At 39.1% G+C, this 18,340-nt stretch overlaps 1 protein-coding gene across 1 annotated transcript in view; it reads left to right on the top strand.

Moving 5' to 3' along the window:
* The first annotated feature begins 4,127 nt into the window (after nucleotides 1-4,127).
* Nucleotides 4,128-18,340, top strand: part of Rab2 (RAS oncogene family member Rab2) — a 232,443-nt gene continuing 218,230 nt past the window's right edge. Inside the window, exon 1 of the mRNA XM_090377489.1 lies at nucleotides 4,128-4,275. Coding sequence (XP_090233615.1) covers nucleotides 4,230-4,275 — 46 coding nt within the window. The 5' untranslated portion in view covers nucleotides 4,128-4,229. The remainder of the gene's footprint in view (nucleotides 4,276-18,340) is intronic.

Here is an 18,340-nt window from a genome sequence, read left to right as displayed (position 1 = left end):
GCTGCAGCTTGAGTTATTTGGTAGCGAGCATCCTCTGTGCAGCGTCCTGGGCGAAATCCATACTGTGAATTGGATTGTAGGCCAGCTTCTGTGTAGTGTGTTAGGTGTCTGGTATGGAGGAATCGTTCAAGTAGCTTGCTCAATGTGGACAAGAGGGCAATGGGCCGGTATGAGTTAGGCTGTTCTGGAGGCTTCGATGGGTTTTTGAGTATTAACTATAGTTCAGCTATTTTCTAGCTTTATGGGAAGGATCCCTGGATTAGGCATTTATTGAACAGGTTAAGCAGAAATTGTGGATTTACCTGGGCAGCCTTTTTAGTATTTCTAGTTCAATGCGATCCAGTCCTGGGGATTTTTTATCCTTCATTTTGCCAAGGGCTTGCTGCAGTTCTTCAATGTTAAATTCTACCTCCACAGAGTCTTTTTTTTTTTTTTTTTGTTAGTTAGTTGTTGGCGCATCAGCTTCTATGGCCATAATGCACCTCCCAAAGTCTTTGCATTTTACTGTGATCCAAGCCCAAGGCTGGAATCGAACCCGCGACCTTTGGGTTGCCAGGAAGGCACTTTACATACCTGGCTAGCCCGGTCGGCTCCACAGAGTCAATGTGGTAATTGTTATTATCTAGACAAATTTGCTGCTGTTGTGTTATGAGATGATCGTCATGGGAACAATCCATGATATTCATCATGGATTGCTCCCATATCGTTTCATGATTCCTCGTGGTGTTATGGTGGAATGGACTACTTTTCCTCTTGGCAGTTTGTTGGTAGTGACTCGGTACACCACTCCCCAAGGGTCCGAGTTACCAATGGTAGTAACCAGCCGCTCCCATGTAGTTCTTTTTCACTGCCTGATCATGGAAGTGTATTGGTTCCGGGTCCTCTTATAGTCTTCACAAAGGGCTTCCACATCAGTAGCTGGCCAAGAGGTGCGAGCTCTCTGAAATGCTTTCCTCTTGTTATGAACAGTCCAGTGTAGGCGTTCGAGTTCATGAGACCACTGGTACAGCACTTGGAAGAGGTTTTTTCTTGGGCATAGATTGATTACAAGAGAGGGTTATGATGTCACTGACAAGTTTTTGATGCTGCTCAGGATTCAGGCTGAGAATATCGGAAGGGTGATCCAGGATTGTTGGCTGGAGAGAGGTGGTGAACAGCTCCCAGTTGGCTCCAGGAGATGATTTTATATTTCTTGTGAGACTGCATGTATATATGTATTTAACTGTCGAAGGGTGGCACCGGACATACATCCATCTCCACCAATTTAGCATATAATACCATGTTCTCATAATGGCCTGTTAGTGTAAGTGTGTGTACACGAGTGTGTAATGTGTTGTAAAGTGAAACAGGCAACTCTGCCACCAGGTGATAGTCCATTGGGCAATTACTACCTGGTGCCCATCCCTGGCACGAGGAGTTAAGCCTGGGTCTACTCTCTCTGGCGGTGAATATTGCACCTAGATCCCGCACCCACCAGAAAGTGTGCAAGACTGGTGGGTGCCAGCAGTCCTGCTCCTGGGGTGCCCACACCCAAGAGCCAGCAAAAAAAAAAAAAAAAAAAAAATGCACCAACTAAGAGAATACTTCTTACTAGTGAGTGTATAAATGCACAAGTAAATAATTATATAGGTCATTTCCTGATTAAATATCGATCATAGTGACATAGTGTTTTTTGTCTGGTGGCACTGGGGGTTTCTGCCAACTCCGTGTTTTTATTCTACGTAGAATACAACACTCTGCATAAGGCCAGGGTGTGAGTGTTTTGTGCAGTATTACTGTGGTTTGCGTTGTTCCTCTGGTCACTTAGCCTGGGGGCCTGTGGAGAGCCACTAACACCCCCAGTTTCCATCACTTCCCCCCGGGGGAGGCAGGCCAGGACACATTAGGAGAGAAGAAAGCTCTGGCGGGGTAAATCCTGGTGTAGACTAAGCAGCATCCAAGAAGAGCCCCTCTCCTCCCAAAAAAAGAAAACAATTTTTATTGGAAAGGAGATAATAGGGAGATTAGAAAAGGGTGTGATAAAAGGAGTAAAGAACAGAGGGGGGGAAATAGTTGAGGCACTCGCCTGATTTAAAAGGGAACCCCTGGTCAGAATACCCATCTTGGTCTGGAGGGTGCGAGTTGAAAGTGGGTGGTGGGGTAAGCCACCACGTAAAAGGGGGTAGGGGCCACTCATGGTGGGGAAAGGGTTTGGGAGAAGGAGACTCAACCACTCCAGGTGGTAGGAATAAAAGAACATAGGGAAAGAGATTCCTATGGTGGAACGTGCTTTTTTGCAGGTCTGTCCCACACTGGCCTGGGGGTTACCCTACTGCCCAGTGTTAGCATCCCACACAATGCCAGCTAGAAAAAGCTACAGCATGGTGTCAGCTTGGATAACCATGAGGCCTCTGAGGGCTTGCATAGCCATCAGTCTGTCCAGTGAAGAGGCTAAGATAGAACATGCAATTAATAATAAGTTTCATTCATTCAACATTCGCACAATTTTACTGTTTATAGTTTTTTCTTACACTTCCTATTTTCTTTTATGTATTGGATTAGATATCAATCAGTGCGTTTCGATAGGTGTGTGTTTTACGTGGAAAAGATTTGACTTACTTCGTCCTAACTCTACATATTAGGTAGAAAAGTGTGCATGTGGGTTGGCGAGCAAAGCAAGCAGGGGGCGAAGCCCCCTAGTATTTATTAATAAAATAATTTTAATAATACAGTGAATATGACAAAAGAAAAATATCAAAGAAAAAGATACTTACAAATATTCGTTTATATCTACAGAGGATTTATTTCTATATAACACTACAACGAAAGTACTGTACATATAACTACAAAAAAAAATTAGAAAAGCAGATAGTTTATGTTTATATATCTAGTATAAAATCATAGAAACAAAATATTTCGAAATATAGTACTTTTAAAATTATAAATAAACTAAAAATATGCAATGAAGATTTATTATTTTAATTGAAATTTTCTCGCTTTGAAGGACCTTTCACAAGAGGCTACTGTTACAGGCAGGGTAAGAAAAATTCATAGCGCTATTTCTATACTTAGATAAGATTCTATTAGACAATACTCATGAACGAATTGGAGAAGTTGTAAAGAGGTTACAGATTTTATATCCTGCAGAATTGATAAAACATGATTTTTCAAATATAAATAAATTCTTTATTTATTGCTGATAAGTACAGAACATGTACTAGAGACAATAATACTCATCACGGTGACATGGCCAGGATATTTTGAAATATCAACAGATATTTGAAAAAAAAATTGTCTTAGCACTGGAGGACAAACAAAAAAGCTCAGAAGTCAGAAAACGGACCGCACTTTATAGAAGTTTGTAATTGGGCTTTCTCTGTTGTTTTCGAAATTTGTAAAACCTGACATTTTTTTCGGTAAGTGATTATAAGTCCAGAATTTATGATTTTTTTCACTCTCATAAAATCACAAAAAATTCTGGAATCATAAGTAGCGCGTACGATAATGCAGTATTTCTTTTAATAATTTTTTAAAATTTTTATTTTAAACAAAGAACAAAAGTTGACTAGAAGCTATCCGTGTCGGGAATACGCTTTAATCTTTTGATTGGCTATAGAAAGCAGTTGACTAGCATTTCTTCTCGGTATGTGGGATAGGTGGTTGCATATGTTTTACGTTCCACTTGCATTGTGGAATGGTAATACCTTTAACCAATAATTTGCGCTTTCTAATTTCTTAAGTTGCCTAAAGGCCAGAGGTGGAAACAAAGCATACAAAGTTACGTCTCTCGTAATCCGTGCGTTATATGGAAATTTTCTTCATTTTACAGAAACTTTTAAATGTAATTACCAAAAGGAATCCAAAAAATTTGCTATAAAGAAGTTTGTTAAATACCGGTCCGACTGTAATTAAATAAAAAAATGAAGCAATTTTAAAATATATCAGTGATCGAATGGATCCTTAAAATTCTGCACCCGGGGCTTAATCCCCGCTCGCCCTACCCTAGTTCCGGCTCTGGGAAGATGTATTGATGATGTTTTTTTTTTTTTTTTTTTATAAAATTGGCACAAACGTCCATAAGTCCATGAAAGTTTGTCTTTAGCTTTTATGCCATGAGAGGGCGCCATGATTTGTTATCCAGATGTTACGCTAGCAGGATTTGGAGAACGTTTCGTATGCCAGGTGTGCGATTTGTATGTGTTATTCCTTTTTGATTGTTGTGAAGCCGAGAAAGGAAGTAAACGCTCAATATGTCGTACGCCTACCTCTTCAAATACATCATTATTGGCGATACTGGTAAGACCTGCATATATAAATTTTGTTAATAAAGCATTTAGTTTACAATTAATCACACATCCTTTGACACTAGCTATCAAATCAACTTCTGTTGCCTACCCCAAAGAAATTATCTTGTTCGAGGAATGGCGTTTTATGTTTAACAGCTGTAAATCTCATTGTCGTGACTTATAAGAAGCCGTTTAAGTAATGCAGTTTAATTTTCTTAAATTCTGAATTCTTAATATTTTTAAACACACTAAACATAGAACAGATTATAAGTTGTATAAACGCAACTTAAGTGCAATCTGTCGTTAGTTCCCATTTGTCATATCACTTGCATACTTCTTTTCGTACAAAATGTAAATAAGTATTTTTTTTAATGCTTTTATATAATCAGTAATCGCCGAACGAGAATTAACAGTTTGCTTGTTTTCTGTATGTTCTTATCAATTTTAAGCTGATGCAAATTGATTATAGAATTTTTTGAAAGAATATTCAAGATTTCACTCGTATTGATCAGCTGTTAATTCCAATTTTCTTGCGTACAAGATTGACATTGTTAAAATTTGAAGACAGGCCAGGTGGTACCTATTGCACCAAAAATTTCCCAGAATATATATATATATAAAAATGTAATAATTAGAGATAAAGAAGTGGGTGTATAGAATGCTAGATGTATAAGATGTTCAGCATATAGAATGCTAGATGTATAAGAAGTAATGAAATAAAGAGAGAAAAATATGAAGAGAAAGCTTAAAGAAAATATCTAAGCATATTTTAATAACCTAAAAAGAAAATTCAGTAATAATCAACGAATATTAGTATATTAAAAGTGGGTGTTATATTAAAAAACAAAAACAAAATACTAGTTATATGCAAAAGATAAATCGAATTTAAATTAACAATGAATTAATGGTTTAATATAATATATTGGAATAGTTATTTTTATAATTTGAAATTGAAGACCAAAAATAGGGGGTACTGAGATTACTCTCTACACTGCTGCTGATACAAAATATGCATTGTTTAAGTGGTCCTGATTTCCAAGGTATTTATTTACTGTTTTTTAATTTTCTTTGGCATTATTCTGGAGTTTCAAAATGTCATTCTGGATAGAAATCATTATGACCCTGCTGAAATTAAATATGACAGTTTATCCATTTAATTATTTTGGTGTTGATGTTCTGTTTATACACGTATACAATTACTATGTCAGAGGGGTTTACAATTAATCATTTGACAGTTACCATGTTTAGCAGTCACACAGGCTCGAATAATGGTCTACTCCTTTTGTATGTGCAGCTGCACTTTGTATTAGACCACTTGGAGACATTGGGTTTACAACCAACTTACCCCATCTCATTTTATTCTTCCACTTAAATTTATTAAATAACTACCTCCCAAAGTATATCAGGCTTAGTGTCGAAGTTTGCAGATGATACAAAGCTTAGCAGGTTTGTTAATGATAATAATGGCAGTGTGCTACTGCAACAGTCCTTGAGGTTGTCGCAGACATTTTCTCAGATATGCCACACAAGCTGTACTTGCTACCTGGGAGTCTAAAATGCTGATGAAACTGATATTTCGGTGACACTCAAGTCAAGTGGACCCAATTTCGGCGAATTCCGGACGGTCTGTAATAGCCCCAAATCCTCTGCTTGCACCTTCACCATGGTGGGACTGTTAGTAATCCTTGGTATAACCTCCATGCTAGTGACCACCGAGGTGTGAACCAATGTAAGCAGGGGTCGAGGTGTGGCACCCACACCACATGGAGGAATGCCACCCCTCTATGTTACCAGGCAGTTCTAGGTGGTAGATGACCCTCATCAACCGGTGCAATACCACCACTTTGCTTATTGGAGGCTTGAAGTGGTGGAACCCATGTTTACTCTCTAGAGCTAAGTTCCGGTTAACCCTTCCCAATCTCTTCCATCATGCAGTATGATTGATGCCTTTTGAGGGTTACCATGAACATCGTGACAAGATCCATTATTCCTTACATTTCGAGGTGCCTCCGTAGCCAGGTGGGAAGGAGCAACAGTGCGTAGAACACGCTTCTTGATTAGACCGGGGTTCGAACCCGTCACCACCAAATACGGAGGATGCGGAAAGGTCAGGGAATGACCATCGCATATGGACTTAGTTGCTAATACTCCTAAAAAAAAAACAAACAAACAACAATAAACCTTATATTTCCAGGGTACAGCTCTAAAACGGTGTTCGCAGGCCGGCCGCTAGTTAGTACACCCGATCGAACCTATTAGTAACTCTCTAGGAGGCTTCCGGGTGCCTCGGTATCCAGGTGGGAAGGAGCAGCAGTGCATAGCACACGCTTCTTGATTAGACCAGGGTTCGAGCCCGTCACCACCAAATACGGAGGATGCGGAGAGGTCAGGGAATGACCACCGGAACAATATGGCCTTAGTTGCTAATGCTCCTAAAAACCAAACAACAACAGAAGGCTCCCGGATCAGCTAGTGTATAATCTTGCTACCTCTACTCCGCCAGATAGTGACCGGAGGGAGTCCGAGTAGTGTTTGCGGGGGGGGGAGACATTGTCGACGCCACGTTACGTCAAGGATCTGGGTATATTCTTACCATGTGTACCCCGTATCCAAAAATTTCATTACTTCATACAGCATTCTTCATACACTTCACATTCATTTCACAAATATACGTGGTCTCAATTCTAATCTCAACAATGTCCATTTTCACTTCCAAACCCCATGTACTTTTTCTGACAGAATCACAGTTATCGGTTGATTCAACTACTGCTCATCTCAGATGCCTAAATTATTTCCTGTATGATTTCTTTCGCCTCAAAGGTTGTACTTGTGCATATGGCCGTTCTGATGTTCCCTATCAGAGACTTGGTAATTTGGAATCTCCTCTCTTCAATCTTCTCTGGCTTAAAATCTCTCTACCTCATTGTGTCAAATTCATCTGTTGTCTCTACCATTCTCCCAACTCCACTAATCACTTGGAGCTCTTTGACTTCCTCTCTTTGTAACTTGACTCTCTCCAGTCAAACTTTCCTAACAGTGAGGTAATTTTCTTGGTGATTTTAAAGTTCCCAACTCCAGCTGGCTTCCATTTTCTAGTCACACCGACCCATCTAGTCGAGATGCTGAGGCTTTTGCAATTACTAATGACCTTGCACAGATTGTTCATTTACCTACAAGAATACCAGACAATCCTAATCATTCAGCCAACACGCTTAATCTTTTTCTCACAAACAACCCTTCTAAGTACACAGTCGAAGTGAGAGGTCCTTTAGGCACTTCAGATCAAAACTTGGTGATTGTCTCTTCTCCAATGGAGCCTTTATCTCATGGCTATTCCCAAACTAGTGTTGTTTGGCATTACAAGAATGCAAAATGGGATGACTTGCGAGATTTCTTTTCTTCTTTTCCTTGGTCAGATTACTGTTTCAAAACTTCTGATGTTAACGTTTGCTCAGATCGTGTCAGTGAAATTATTCTTGCAGGAATGGAATCCTTTATCCCACACACCACTTTAAAATCTCGTTCTTTATCTAAACCTTGATTTTCCAAAAAATGTGCTAAGGCTGTTCAAGAGAAGAACATTGCATATCGTAATTGGCTTGTTTCTAATTCTTCAGTTTCATTTTCTGCCTACACCAAAGCTCGCAACAATTGTAAGGCAGGTATTAATCAGTCCAAACTGCAGTTTGAACCGGCTAAGAGTAAAAAACTTGTTTCTTGCCCTAATGGTAGCCGAGTATTCTGATCTCTTGCCAAAGCTATTGGCCGCAACTTTTGCCCATCTCTGCTCCCGCCTCTGTCAAAACCAGATGGTTCTGTTGTCACTTCAGCCAAGGATAAAGCCGACCTGCTAGCATCCCATTTTTCTTTGAGCTCATGCATTAATGATCTTGGTAAAACACCTCCCACCATTCCTAACACGCTCCATTCAATGTCTCCTGTGGTCTTCTGTCAAAAGGATGTCAGAAGGATTTTTGACAATTCTTGATGCTAAGAAAGCTCCAGGTCGTGATGGTATTTCTCCACTTGTTCTCAAAACCTGTGTTCCCGAACTTACTCCTGTTCTTTTCAGCCTTTTTTCACTTTCTTATTCCAAAGGTGTTTTCCCTTCTGCTTGGAAATTTGCTCATATCCAGCCAGTTCCGAAAAAGGGTGACGAATCCCTCCCATCCAATTATCGTCCCATTGCAATTACTTCTACTCTTTTTAAAGTAATGGAGAAATAAATTAACCGCCAACTCTTAAACTACCTAGAAACCTTCCATGTGATCAACGATCGCCAGTATGGATTCCGGAATATCACCACTGTCGATTCACTGGTGATATTCTAGCTTATGTTACCCATTTATGGACTAATTCAATGGATAGGTTCGGTAAAACGCGTGTTGCTCTTGATATCTCAAAGGCTTTCGATCGTGTTTGGCTTAAAGGTCTTCTAAACAAACTTTCATCTTATGGTTTGCGATCTGTTTTTTGTAATTGGTTATCCAGTTTTCTCTCTGTTCGCTCACAGAGGGTGATGGTAGATAGCTCTCTGTCTTCTAACTTCTCTACTAATGCCGGTGTCCCCCAAGGTTCAGTTCTTTCCCCCCACTCTTTTCCTCTTGTATATTAATGACCTTCTTCCATTGACTGGAAATCCTATCCATAGTTTTGCCGATGATAGCACATTGCATTCAACTTTCCATTTTGAGAAAATTTGCCCTGCTCAATCAGCTTCAACTTCTCGAAAATCTGCTACCAATTCCTTAAATGCGGTTCTTCAGGTAATTCTCCAGTGGGGCAAAGACAACTTAGTTGATTTCAATCTTTCTAAAACTCAGTCTTGTCTTATATATCGCAAAAATGATTCTTCTGCTCCTATGCTTATCATCTCTTTTGGGGATTTTTGTTGTTTTTTGGTTTTTAGGAGCATTAGCAACTAAGGCCATATTGCTCCGAGGATATGTGGTGGTCATTCCCTGACCTTTCCGTATCCTCCGTATTTGGTGATCACGGGCTCGAACCCCGGTCTAATCAAGAAGCGTATGCTACGCACTGCCGCTCCTGCCCACCTGGCTACGGAGGTGCCCTTTTGGGGATTACCCTGACTTCTAATCTCTCTTTGCACAAGCACATTACAAATATTGCTTCCTCTGCACCTAAAAAACTTGGTTTTCTCTTTCGCTTTCGTCGTTACTTTTCTTCCAGTCAGCTGTTCACTCTGTACAAATTGCAAATCCGCCCTACCATGAAATATTGTTCCCACAACTGGGGTGGTGCCCCCAAAACCTCTCTCAGGTTCTTGATTCCATTCAGAAGAGGGCAGTTAAGTTACTTAATGATTCATCTCTAATAGAGTCTCTCCACTCGCTGTCTCATAGACGTAATGTTTCTGATGCATGCCTCTTTTACTGATACTTGGGCACTGTTCTTTTGAATTGGCTTCTATAATTCCTGCTCTCTCTATTTCAAAACAGTCCGAACATGTGCAGCCACCAGTCAACATTCATTTACTGTCCAACTTCAAACTCACAGAACCAACTTTTCATCTTCCTCATTTATTCATTCAACTGCCATAGCAGATATTGTGGGGATTTCAGAGACGTCGTGTCACACAGATATAAAGAATGCAGAACTGGAATTTGGGGAGTACAATGTCTACAGAAGGGATAGACAGGATAGGAAGGGAGGAGGGGTTATGCTATTAGTTAAGAAATATTGTTAAGAAAGTTAAGAAATACATGAAATTCAAGGAAGTGAAGCCAGTCGACATTGCTGGACAGAGCAGTGTCGAGTCAGTTTGGTGTGACATAAGCATTGGGAGATCAAAATTGAGAGTAGCAGTGTGCTATAGGCCTAATGACTCTGATGAGTATAATAAGAAATTGTACAGGGAAATAGAGTGGGCCAGTAAATCAAAGAGTCTTATAATTGGGGAAATTTCAATTTCCCAGATATTGACTGGAATTTGGGGGCTGGTCACTCACACACTAGCAAGGCTTTTGTGGATTTATCGGATGATTGTTTTCTACATAAGCATATTTGGGAGGCAACTAGAGGGAGTAATACTCTTGATTTGATTATCAGTAGTGATTCTTCATGCATTAAGAATCTGCCGGTAAATGAACCACTAGGTGGCAGTGATCACAGTGTGCTGAAGTGGGATTTACTGAAAGAGGTAACTACCATTAGGGGTAAAGGGAATGGTTATTGCTTTTGTAAAGGCAACTACGATGGTCTGAGACAGTATTTAAATTCTATACAGTGGGACCAACTGATGATGTTACCAACAGCAAATTCAAAATGGGAAGCATTCAAAGAACTTATCTTGGAAGCTACTAGGCTTTACATACCAACTAAGAAATATTGTTGAAGGTTTAGGCCTAAGTGTATTTCAGATGAACTAATGAGACATATGGCAGAGAAGAAAAATGCTTGGGATACATACAAATTAACTTGCGACACAGAAGCCTATGATAGATACAAGTTGATCTGTAACCAAGTTACAAAGAAGGTTAGGCAGGCGAAGGCAGACTACGAGAAATCTTTGGCAAGGGATGCAAAGAAAAACAGCAAAGAGTTCTTTACTTATGTAAACTCTAGAAGGAAGGGGATGAATCAGATTGGTCCACTTGATATCGATGGGTCAACTGTTGATGATCCTGCTCAGGTAGCTAACAAACTAATTGAATATTTTGCATCGACATTCACTAATGAGGAGTTATTCGGCGAGGGGAATGCCAGAGGTATATTCAACTCTGGCAGTAAGCTAGAGAATCTTGTAATAACTGAGAGTAAAGTGGAGGAGAAATTGTTGAAGATAAATACAAGAAAGGCACCTGCGGTGGATGGGACCTATCCAGTTATATTAAAGGAGGCAGCAAAGAAAGTAAGCAAAACCTTAGGCATAATTATGAGAGCTTCCTTGGACTCAGGGGAAGTACCCATGGACTGGAGATGTGCAAATGTGACAACAATTCACAAAGGAGGATCAAAGGCCGACACAAGTAATTATAGACCTGTTAGTTTAACTTCTGTTCCCGGAAAATTAATGGAGGCACTGGTTAAAGAAGCACTGCAGGATCATCTAGACAAGACTTCAGTTATAGCTCAGACACAGCATGGTTTTGTTAAGGGGAAGTCTTGCCTGACCAATTTGATTGGATACTATGATGTAGTCACAAAAGAACTGGATGCAGGGAATAACGTTGATATTATATACTTGGCTCTTAGAAAGGCTTTTGATACTGTTGCACATGGAAGACTGCTGCACAAATTGGAGCAGTGTGGCATTGGAAGAAAATTGCTGCTATGGATAAAGGGGTGGTTGAGGGGTAGAAGACAGAGAGTGGTAATCAGTGGACACTGCTCATCGTGGACTAATGTTATTAGTGGAGTCCCTCAGGGTTCAGTATTGGGTCCATTATTGTTTTCTGCATTTATAAATGATATTGATGATGGTATATCAAGCATAATGTCCAAATTTGCAGACGATACGATGGTTGGCAGGGTTGTCAAGGACACTACTGACACTATGCTATTGCAACAGGATCTGGAAAGGCTGAGCAGATGGGCTGAGAGGTGGCAAATGAAGTTTAACATTGACAAATGTAATGTACTACATATGGGAAACAGCAACCCCAGAGCAACGTATCAACTCTGTGGTACTACACTGACATTGGTAGAGAATGAAAGGACCTGGGGGTGGTTGTGCAGGCAGATATGAAGTTCTCTGAGCAGCGCAGATGGGCTGCAAGAGTAGCTCATGGTGTATTGTCAATGATATATAGGAATTTTTCTAGTAGGGATAAGGAGGTGATTATTCCCTTGTATAAGGCAATGGTCAGGCCACACCTAGGGTACTGTATACAGGTCTGGAGGCCTCATTTCAAGAAGGATGTAGAGATGCTGGAACGAGTACAGAGAAGGGCAACAAGATTGGTGAATGGAACAAAGGGGTGCTCTTACGAAGAAAGGCTTAAGTTTTGCAAATTACAGTGTCTGGAGACTAAGCACCAGCGAGGTGATCTGATAGAGGTGTATAAAGCCTTGAATGGTTTGAGCATGCTCAATGCTGATGGGATTCTTCTTCTTGCTCAGAATAATCACCTGAGAGGGCATAAATTCAAATTGAGAAAAGACAGATGTAGGATAGACGTGAGGAAATTTGCCTTTAGCCAGCGGGTGGTTGCTTGGTGGAACATACTTCCATCCCTTGTCGTGGTGGTTGGTATTCTAAATAAGTTTAAGGCTGAGCTGGACAGGTATTTCGAACGAACAGAGGGGTGAAGTGGAAGTGGTTATTTTTTATTTATTTTTTTATTTATTTTTTATTTTTTTGGCTGATGCTGCATTAGCTTGCTTTTTTTGTATCTCTACTAATGCTAATGCTAATTTTCTGGAACAACCTTCCTTTATATGAGTTTCCTGAAAATTACAGTCTACAGAAGTTCAAGTCCATTATCAACAAATATCTTCTTTCATCTTCCCAACCTCTAACCCAAGCATGGTACTAAGTACTATACGTTCTAATACCTCTCGTGTTTGGGGTTTACATAAAAAAAAAAAAAAAAAAAAAAACAGGATCTAGAAAATTTGGAAAGTTGAAGTTGGGTTGAGAAGTGGCAAATGAAGTTTAACATTGACAAATGCAAAGTACTGTATACGGATAGAAGTAAACCCAGAGGGAATGTACCAACATTGTGATACTACACTTAGGGTGGTAGAAAATGAAAAATACCTGGAAGTAATTGTGCAGTCAGATATGAAGTTTTCTGAGCAATGCAGACCGCTGCCAGAGCAGGTCATGGGTTTTGTCAATGATATACAGGAATTTTGCTAGCAGGGAAAAGGTGATTGTCCCTCTGTATAAGGCAATGGTCAGGCCACACCTTGAGTACTGCATTCAGGTTTGGAGGCCTCATTTTAGAAAGGATGTAGATTTGCTTGAACGTGTATAGAGAAGGGCAACAAGATTGGTGAGTGGAATGAATGGATCCTTTTACCAAGAGTGGCTTAAGTTCTGCCAATTGCAGCAGTTGGAGACTAAGCACCTGCGAGGTGATCTGATTTAGGTGTATAAGGCGTTGAATGGGTTGAGCATGCTGAATTCTGATGAGATTCTTCCAGTTCATCAGATTATGACCCTAAAGGGGCCATAAATTCAATTGAGTAAAGACAGCTGTAGAATGGACGTGCAGAAATTTGACTGTAGCCAGCGGGTGGTTAATTGCTGAAACAAACTTCCATCTGTCATTGTGGAAGTTGAAAGGTAAATAGATTTAAGGAGGAACTGGACAGACATTTAGAGGGAATGGTTGTGTGAATTTTTTTTTTTTGGCTGATGCTACCTAAGCTCATACCCTTTCTTTCTTGCGTCACATGCCACGATTACTATTGCTAACACGAATAACATTACTTCTAATATTTTTCGGTTCTCTTATTTCCCACCCTCCTTTACTACATCTAAGAATTTATATATTTTCATATTATTATTTTATTATTAATGTCCTTATTAGACCTGTATGTGGAGTTGAGATTCAGCCTAACCATTGTCATGTACAGTGGGATAATTATCCATCCTTATCCCTGCCAGCAAACTTCCTCTATGTCATTGACATAACTACAGTGGCTGCCTGGCTGCACTGCTCAGGGAAAGTCATATCTGACAGTACAATTACCAACAAGTCTTTAATTTTTGAATTCTATGAGTGTAGTATCACACAATACGTTAATATGAGTTTACTGCTACCGATATGTGGAACCTTTCATTTGATAATGTGAAACTTCAGCTGTCATTTCTCAGCCTATCTGCCAGGCTGCCAGAGTAGCTCATGCAGTCTTGTCGATTATATACAGGAACTTTGCTAGCAGCGGTAAGCAGGTGATTATTTTTTTGTATAAGGCAATGGTCAGCCCATACCTTGAATACTGCATACAGGTTTGGAGGCCTCATTTTAGGAAAGATGTACAGCTGCTCGAACGGGTACAGAGAAGGGCAATGAGATTGGTGAGGGAAGCAGAGGGGTGCTCTTACAAGAAAGGTTTTGTGTTCTGTAAATTGCAGCATCTGGAGAATAGGCACCTGTGAGGTGATCTGATCGAGGTGTTTAGGGCTTTAAATGTATCGGCAAGCTCAGTGTTCAGGGGATTATTTCTTGTTGAGATTATGAACCTGAAGTTGCATAAATTCAAATTGGGGAAAGACATTTGCAGAACAGATCTGCAGAAAATTGCCTTGAGCCAGCTAGTTGTTGATAGCTGGAACAAACGTCTGTCTGTTGTTGTGTAAGTAGATAGCTTAAATAAATTCAAGGAAGAACTGGACACACTTTTGGAATGGATGGAGAGGTGAATGAGAAGAGTTTTTTTTGTTTTTGGCTGATGTTGTATAAGCTTGCTTTCTTGCCACTGCTAATGGTGAAAAGTTGCAGCAAATGTTTTATGTGCTATAATTAGATAGTATGAATTGGAGTTGTAATACTCAATATGTTCTACGTTGATATTAATATTTGTAAAATCCTCTTATTATTTTACAAATATGTACTATAATGTAAATTTTAAATGCATGTCTAGTTTAGTAACTGAAAATATTAATGATTGTGCTTCAGAAAAAAACAAAATAAACTTTTGCATTGTTGGATAAAAAATTTACTATTCAATGAATAGTTAATAATAAATTAATCACACACAATAAAAAATTACTAAGATTTAGTATTGCTGTCATTCAGGACCATTTCTTTGCAGCCAATGAAGTAGGTGGAACTTATGTGGCCTGCAAGCATAAAGGGACTCAAATCCAACAAATTCCTGTCGCAGTTAGGAAGACTGGATTGGCAGAACTTCAGTTTTTGCACCCATGCAATGTACCTGAGAATGCCCCTTAGAAGTAGTCATTCAGGTGATGAGCTGTATGACTAGTTATAGTGGTTGGCAGAAACTTTTGTGGTTTGGAGTTAATAGATTAGTTAAATCTGTAATCAAGTTACTTGGGGGTGGGGGGGAGTCCAGCTAAGGCAGGTTATGAAAATTCTGGCTAAGAATGCAAAGTAAAATAGCTAGAAATTATTTGGATATGTTAATACTAGAAGAAAAGGGAATAACCACATTGGTTCCCTGGATATAAATCGCACAAATACTGATGATCCTGTACAGATTGTTGATAAACCGAATAAAATTTTTTTCATCTGTAGTCTACATGGATTTTTTGAGTTATGGTTAACAGAAGTCTATCTGATACAGTTTTGAATTAAATGATATTATAATTATGAAAAGGTGGAATGAAAATGCTACAGCTAAAATTGAACAAACTTCTGGAGGTGAAAGTCTAACGTTATATTAAAAGAAGCTGAAAAAGAGATAATTAAACCTTTGGCCATACAAATAATGATGAGTGCTTAAAAATTGGAGATGTGCAAATGCATCTCCTGTTCACAAGGGTGGTTCAGAGGTTATAGTGGGTTTTTAAAGTTTTTCCTCAGTGCCAAGGAAAATAAGAGTCAATAGTTATAGAGATAATGTAAGATCATCTTAATAGTAGTGGAACCATAAAGCAATCATAGTAATGGATTTTTTAAAGTTTGAGATCATCACAGCGGAACTGGATAGGGCTGTGCCGAGCCATTTTAGTACCTGAGGCAAGAATGAAAAATTGCACACTCCCCTAAAATATAGATAAAAAAATTATATTTTAGGGGAGGGCATAATTTTGTTTAAAATAAAAACCATGGTGCGCCCCAGATAGTGCTGGAGGGCAGAGCTTGGTATCTGTACAGTAAATCTTTGTCACGCCACAAAGATTTTCGTCTTGTAAAAGCAAGATGATAAACTGATTGGAATAATTAAAACATAAAATCAGTAATGTTGGCAATTATTTAATCTTTCTTTTGGCACACCTTTCAGCTTTTAACCTGAGACAAGAGCTTTATTCGCCTCACCCTCGGCACAGCCCTGGAACTGGATAAAAAGAATAATTTTGGCATCATAAACTTACATTTCAGGAAATCCTTTTGATACTGTACCAAACATAATTGTTGCATAATTGGAGCTGTGTTACATTAACAAAAAGTTACTACTGTGGATAAAGAGATAGTTCAGTGGTAGGATACACAAAGAGTGATTAAAATTGACCATTGTTTTTCATGGACTGATGTGATAAGTGGGATACCACTGAGGTCTGCGTAGGACCCAATAGTGTTTCCATTATTAATGATATTGATTTAGGTCATCATCATCAGCCATTTACAATCCACTGCAGGATGGAGGCCACTCCAGCAACTTTTCAGTGCTTTCTGTTTTGTGCAGTAGTCATCCATTTACTACCCATGAACTTGTGAATTTCATCTGTCCATCTCTGTTGTTGTCTTCCAAGTTTTCTTTTAGCTTTTCTTGGGTACCATTCTGTTATTTTCTTGGTCTATCAGTCATCATGTTTTCAAGCTGTGTCCTGCCTAAGTCCATTTCAGTCCTTTAGTTTTGATAAGAGAGTCCCTGACTGAGGGACATTTAGGTATTTCAGGTTTTAATGTCTAAGTTTGCTGATGATACAAAAGTGGGTGTAGGGAACTAACCTCACAGTGGTGTAGCCCAAAATGGTGGCGAGTCATCTGACAGGGGCCCAACTTTCTTTTTAATTTCTGAAAATGTTTTGGGTTTTTATTTTTTATTTATTTTTTGAATTCCACCTGAACAGCATTTCATCTTTTCTTAATAGATTGTAGTACTGATTCTATTTAATTTTTAAGTTTTAATAAATAATTAAACTTTAATGCTTTAAAATCTTAATTTAGCTTTAAAATCTTAATTTAATTTATATATAATATGTAAATTATAAAATTTATATAATAATTCAATTTCAATTTGTTATAAACACATCAATTTTTGATTGCTGTATGATTTACTTTTTTTTTTGATAAGAAAAAATCTGAAAATTTCGAAACAACATTTTAGACATAACAGAAACACCAGTCTCATATTTTCTTCCATTTTACAGTCTAAAGGACTATTAATGTGTTATACAATATTTTAAACATTTGTATGCACTTATATTTCTTTTTATTATATTAGTTTAGAAATGGAAGATTTACCTCTATGCTGTCTTGTAGAACACTTCAGTGCTGATACTCTCCATAGTTGAATAATTATACAAATAGATTACATGTATTCCGCATCCTCGTAGACAAGGTCAGCGATCCAGTGCACCCCAGAATCGAAGACCTGCGGACCACAAGCCTGACCCTAAATACATCGAACCACTGCCCCAACTTTGAGCGAGAGCATTAGCGTTAGCATTAGTAGAGGCATATGATGCAAGAAAGTAAGCTTATGCAGCATCAGCCAAAAAAAAAAAAAAAAGAAAACACTTCCATTTCACCCCTCCGTTCATTCGAAATACCTGCCCAGCTGAGCATTAAATTTATTTACGCTATCAACTTCCACAACAAGGGATGGAAGTCTGTTCCACCAACCATCTACCTGCTGGCTAAAGGCAAATTTCTGCACATCTATCCTACATCTGTCTTTCCTCAATCTGAATATATGCTCTCTCATGTGATTATTCTGAGCAAGAGGAAGAATCCCATCGGCATTGAGCATGCTCAAGCCATTCAGGGCTTTATCCACTTCTATCAGATCACCTCGCCGGTTCCTAGTCTCCAGACAGTGATTTGCAAAGCTTAAGCCTTTCTTCGTAAGAGCACCCCTTTGTTCCCTTCACTAATCTTGTTGCCCTTCTCTGTACTCGTTCCAGCATCTCTACATCCTTCTTGAAATGAGGCCTCCAGACCTGTATACAGTACTCTAGGTGTGGCCTGACCATTGCCTTATACAAGGGAATAATCACCTCCTTGTCCCTGCTAGAAAAATTCCTGTATATCATTGACAATACACCATGAGCTACTCTTGCAGCCCGTCTGCACTGCTCAGAGAATTTCATTGCCTGCACAATTACCCCCAGGTCCTTTTCATTCTCTACCACTGTCAGTGTAGTACCACAGGGTTGATATGTTGCTCTGGGGTTGCTGTTTCCCATATGTAGTACTTTACATTTGTCAATGTTAAACTTCATTTGCCACTTCTCAGCCCATCTGCTCAAC

Source organism: Mastigoproctus giganteus, chromosome 7, assembly GCF_048544385.1.
Source record: "Mastigoproctus giganteus isolate SK-2022 chromosome 7, ASM4854438v1, whole genome shotgun sequence".
Taxonomy (NCBI): Eukaryota; Metazoa; Arthropoda; class Arachnida; order Uropygi; family Thelyphonidae; genus Mastigoproctus; species Mastigoproctus giganteus.
This window is presented reverse-complemented; position numbering and strand designations above follow the sequence as displayed.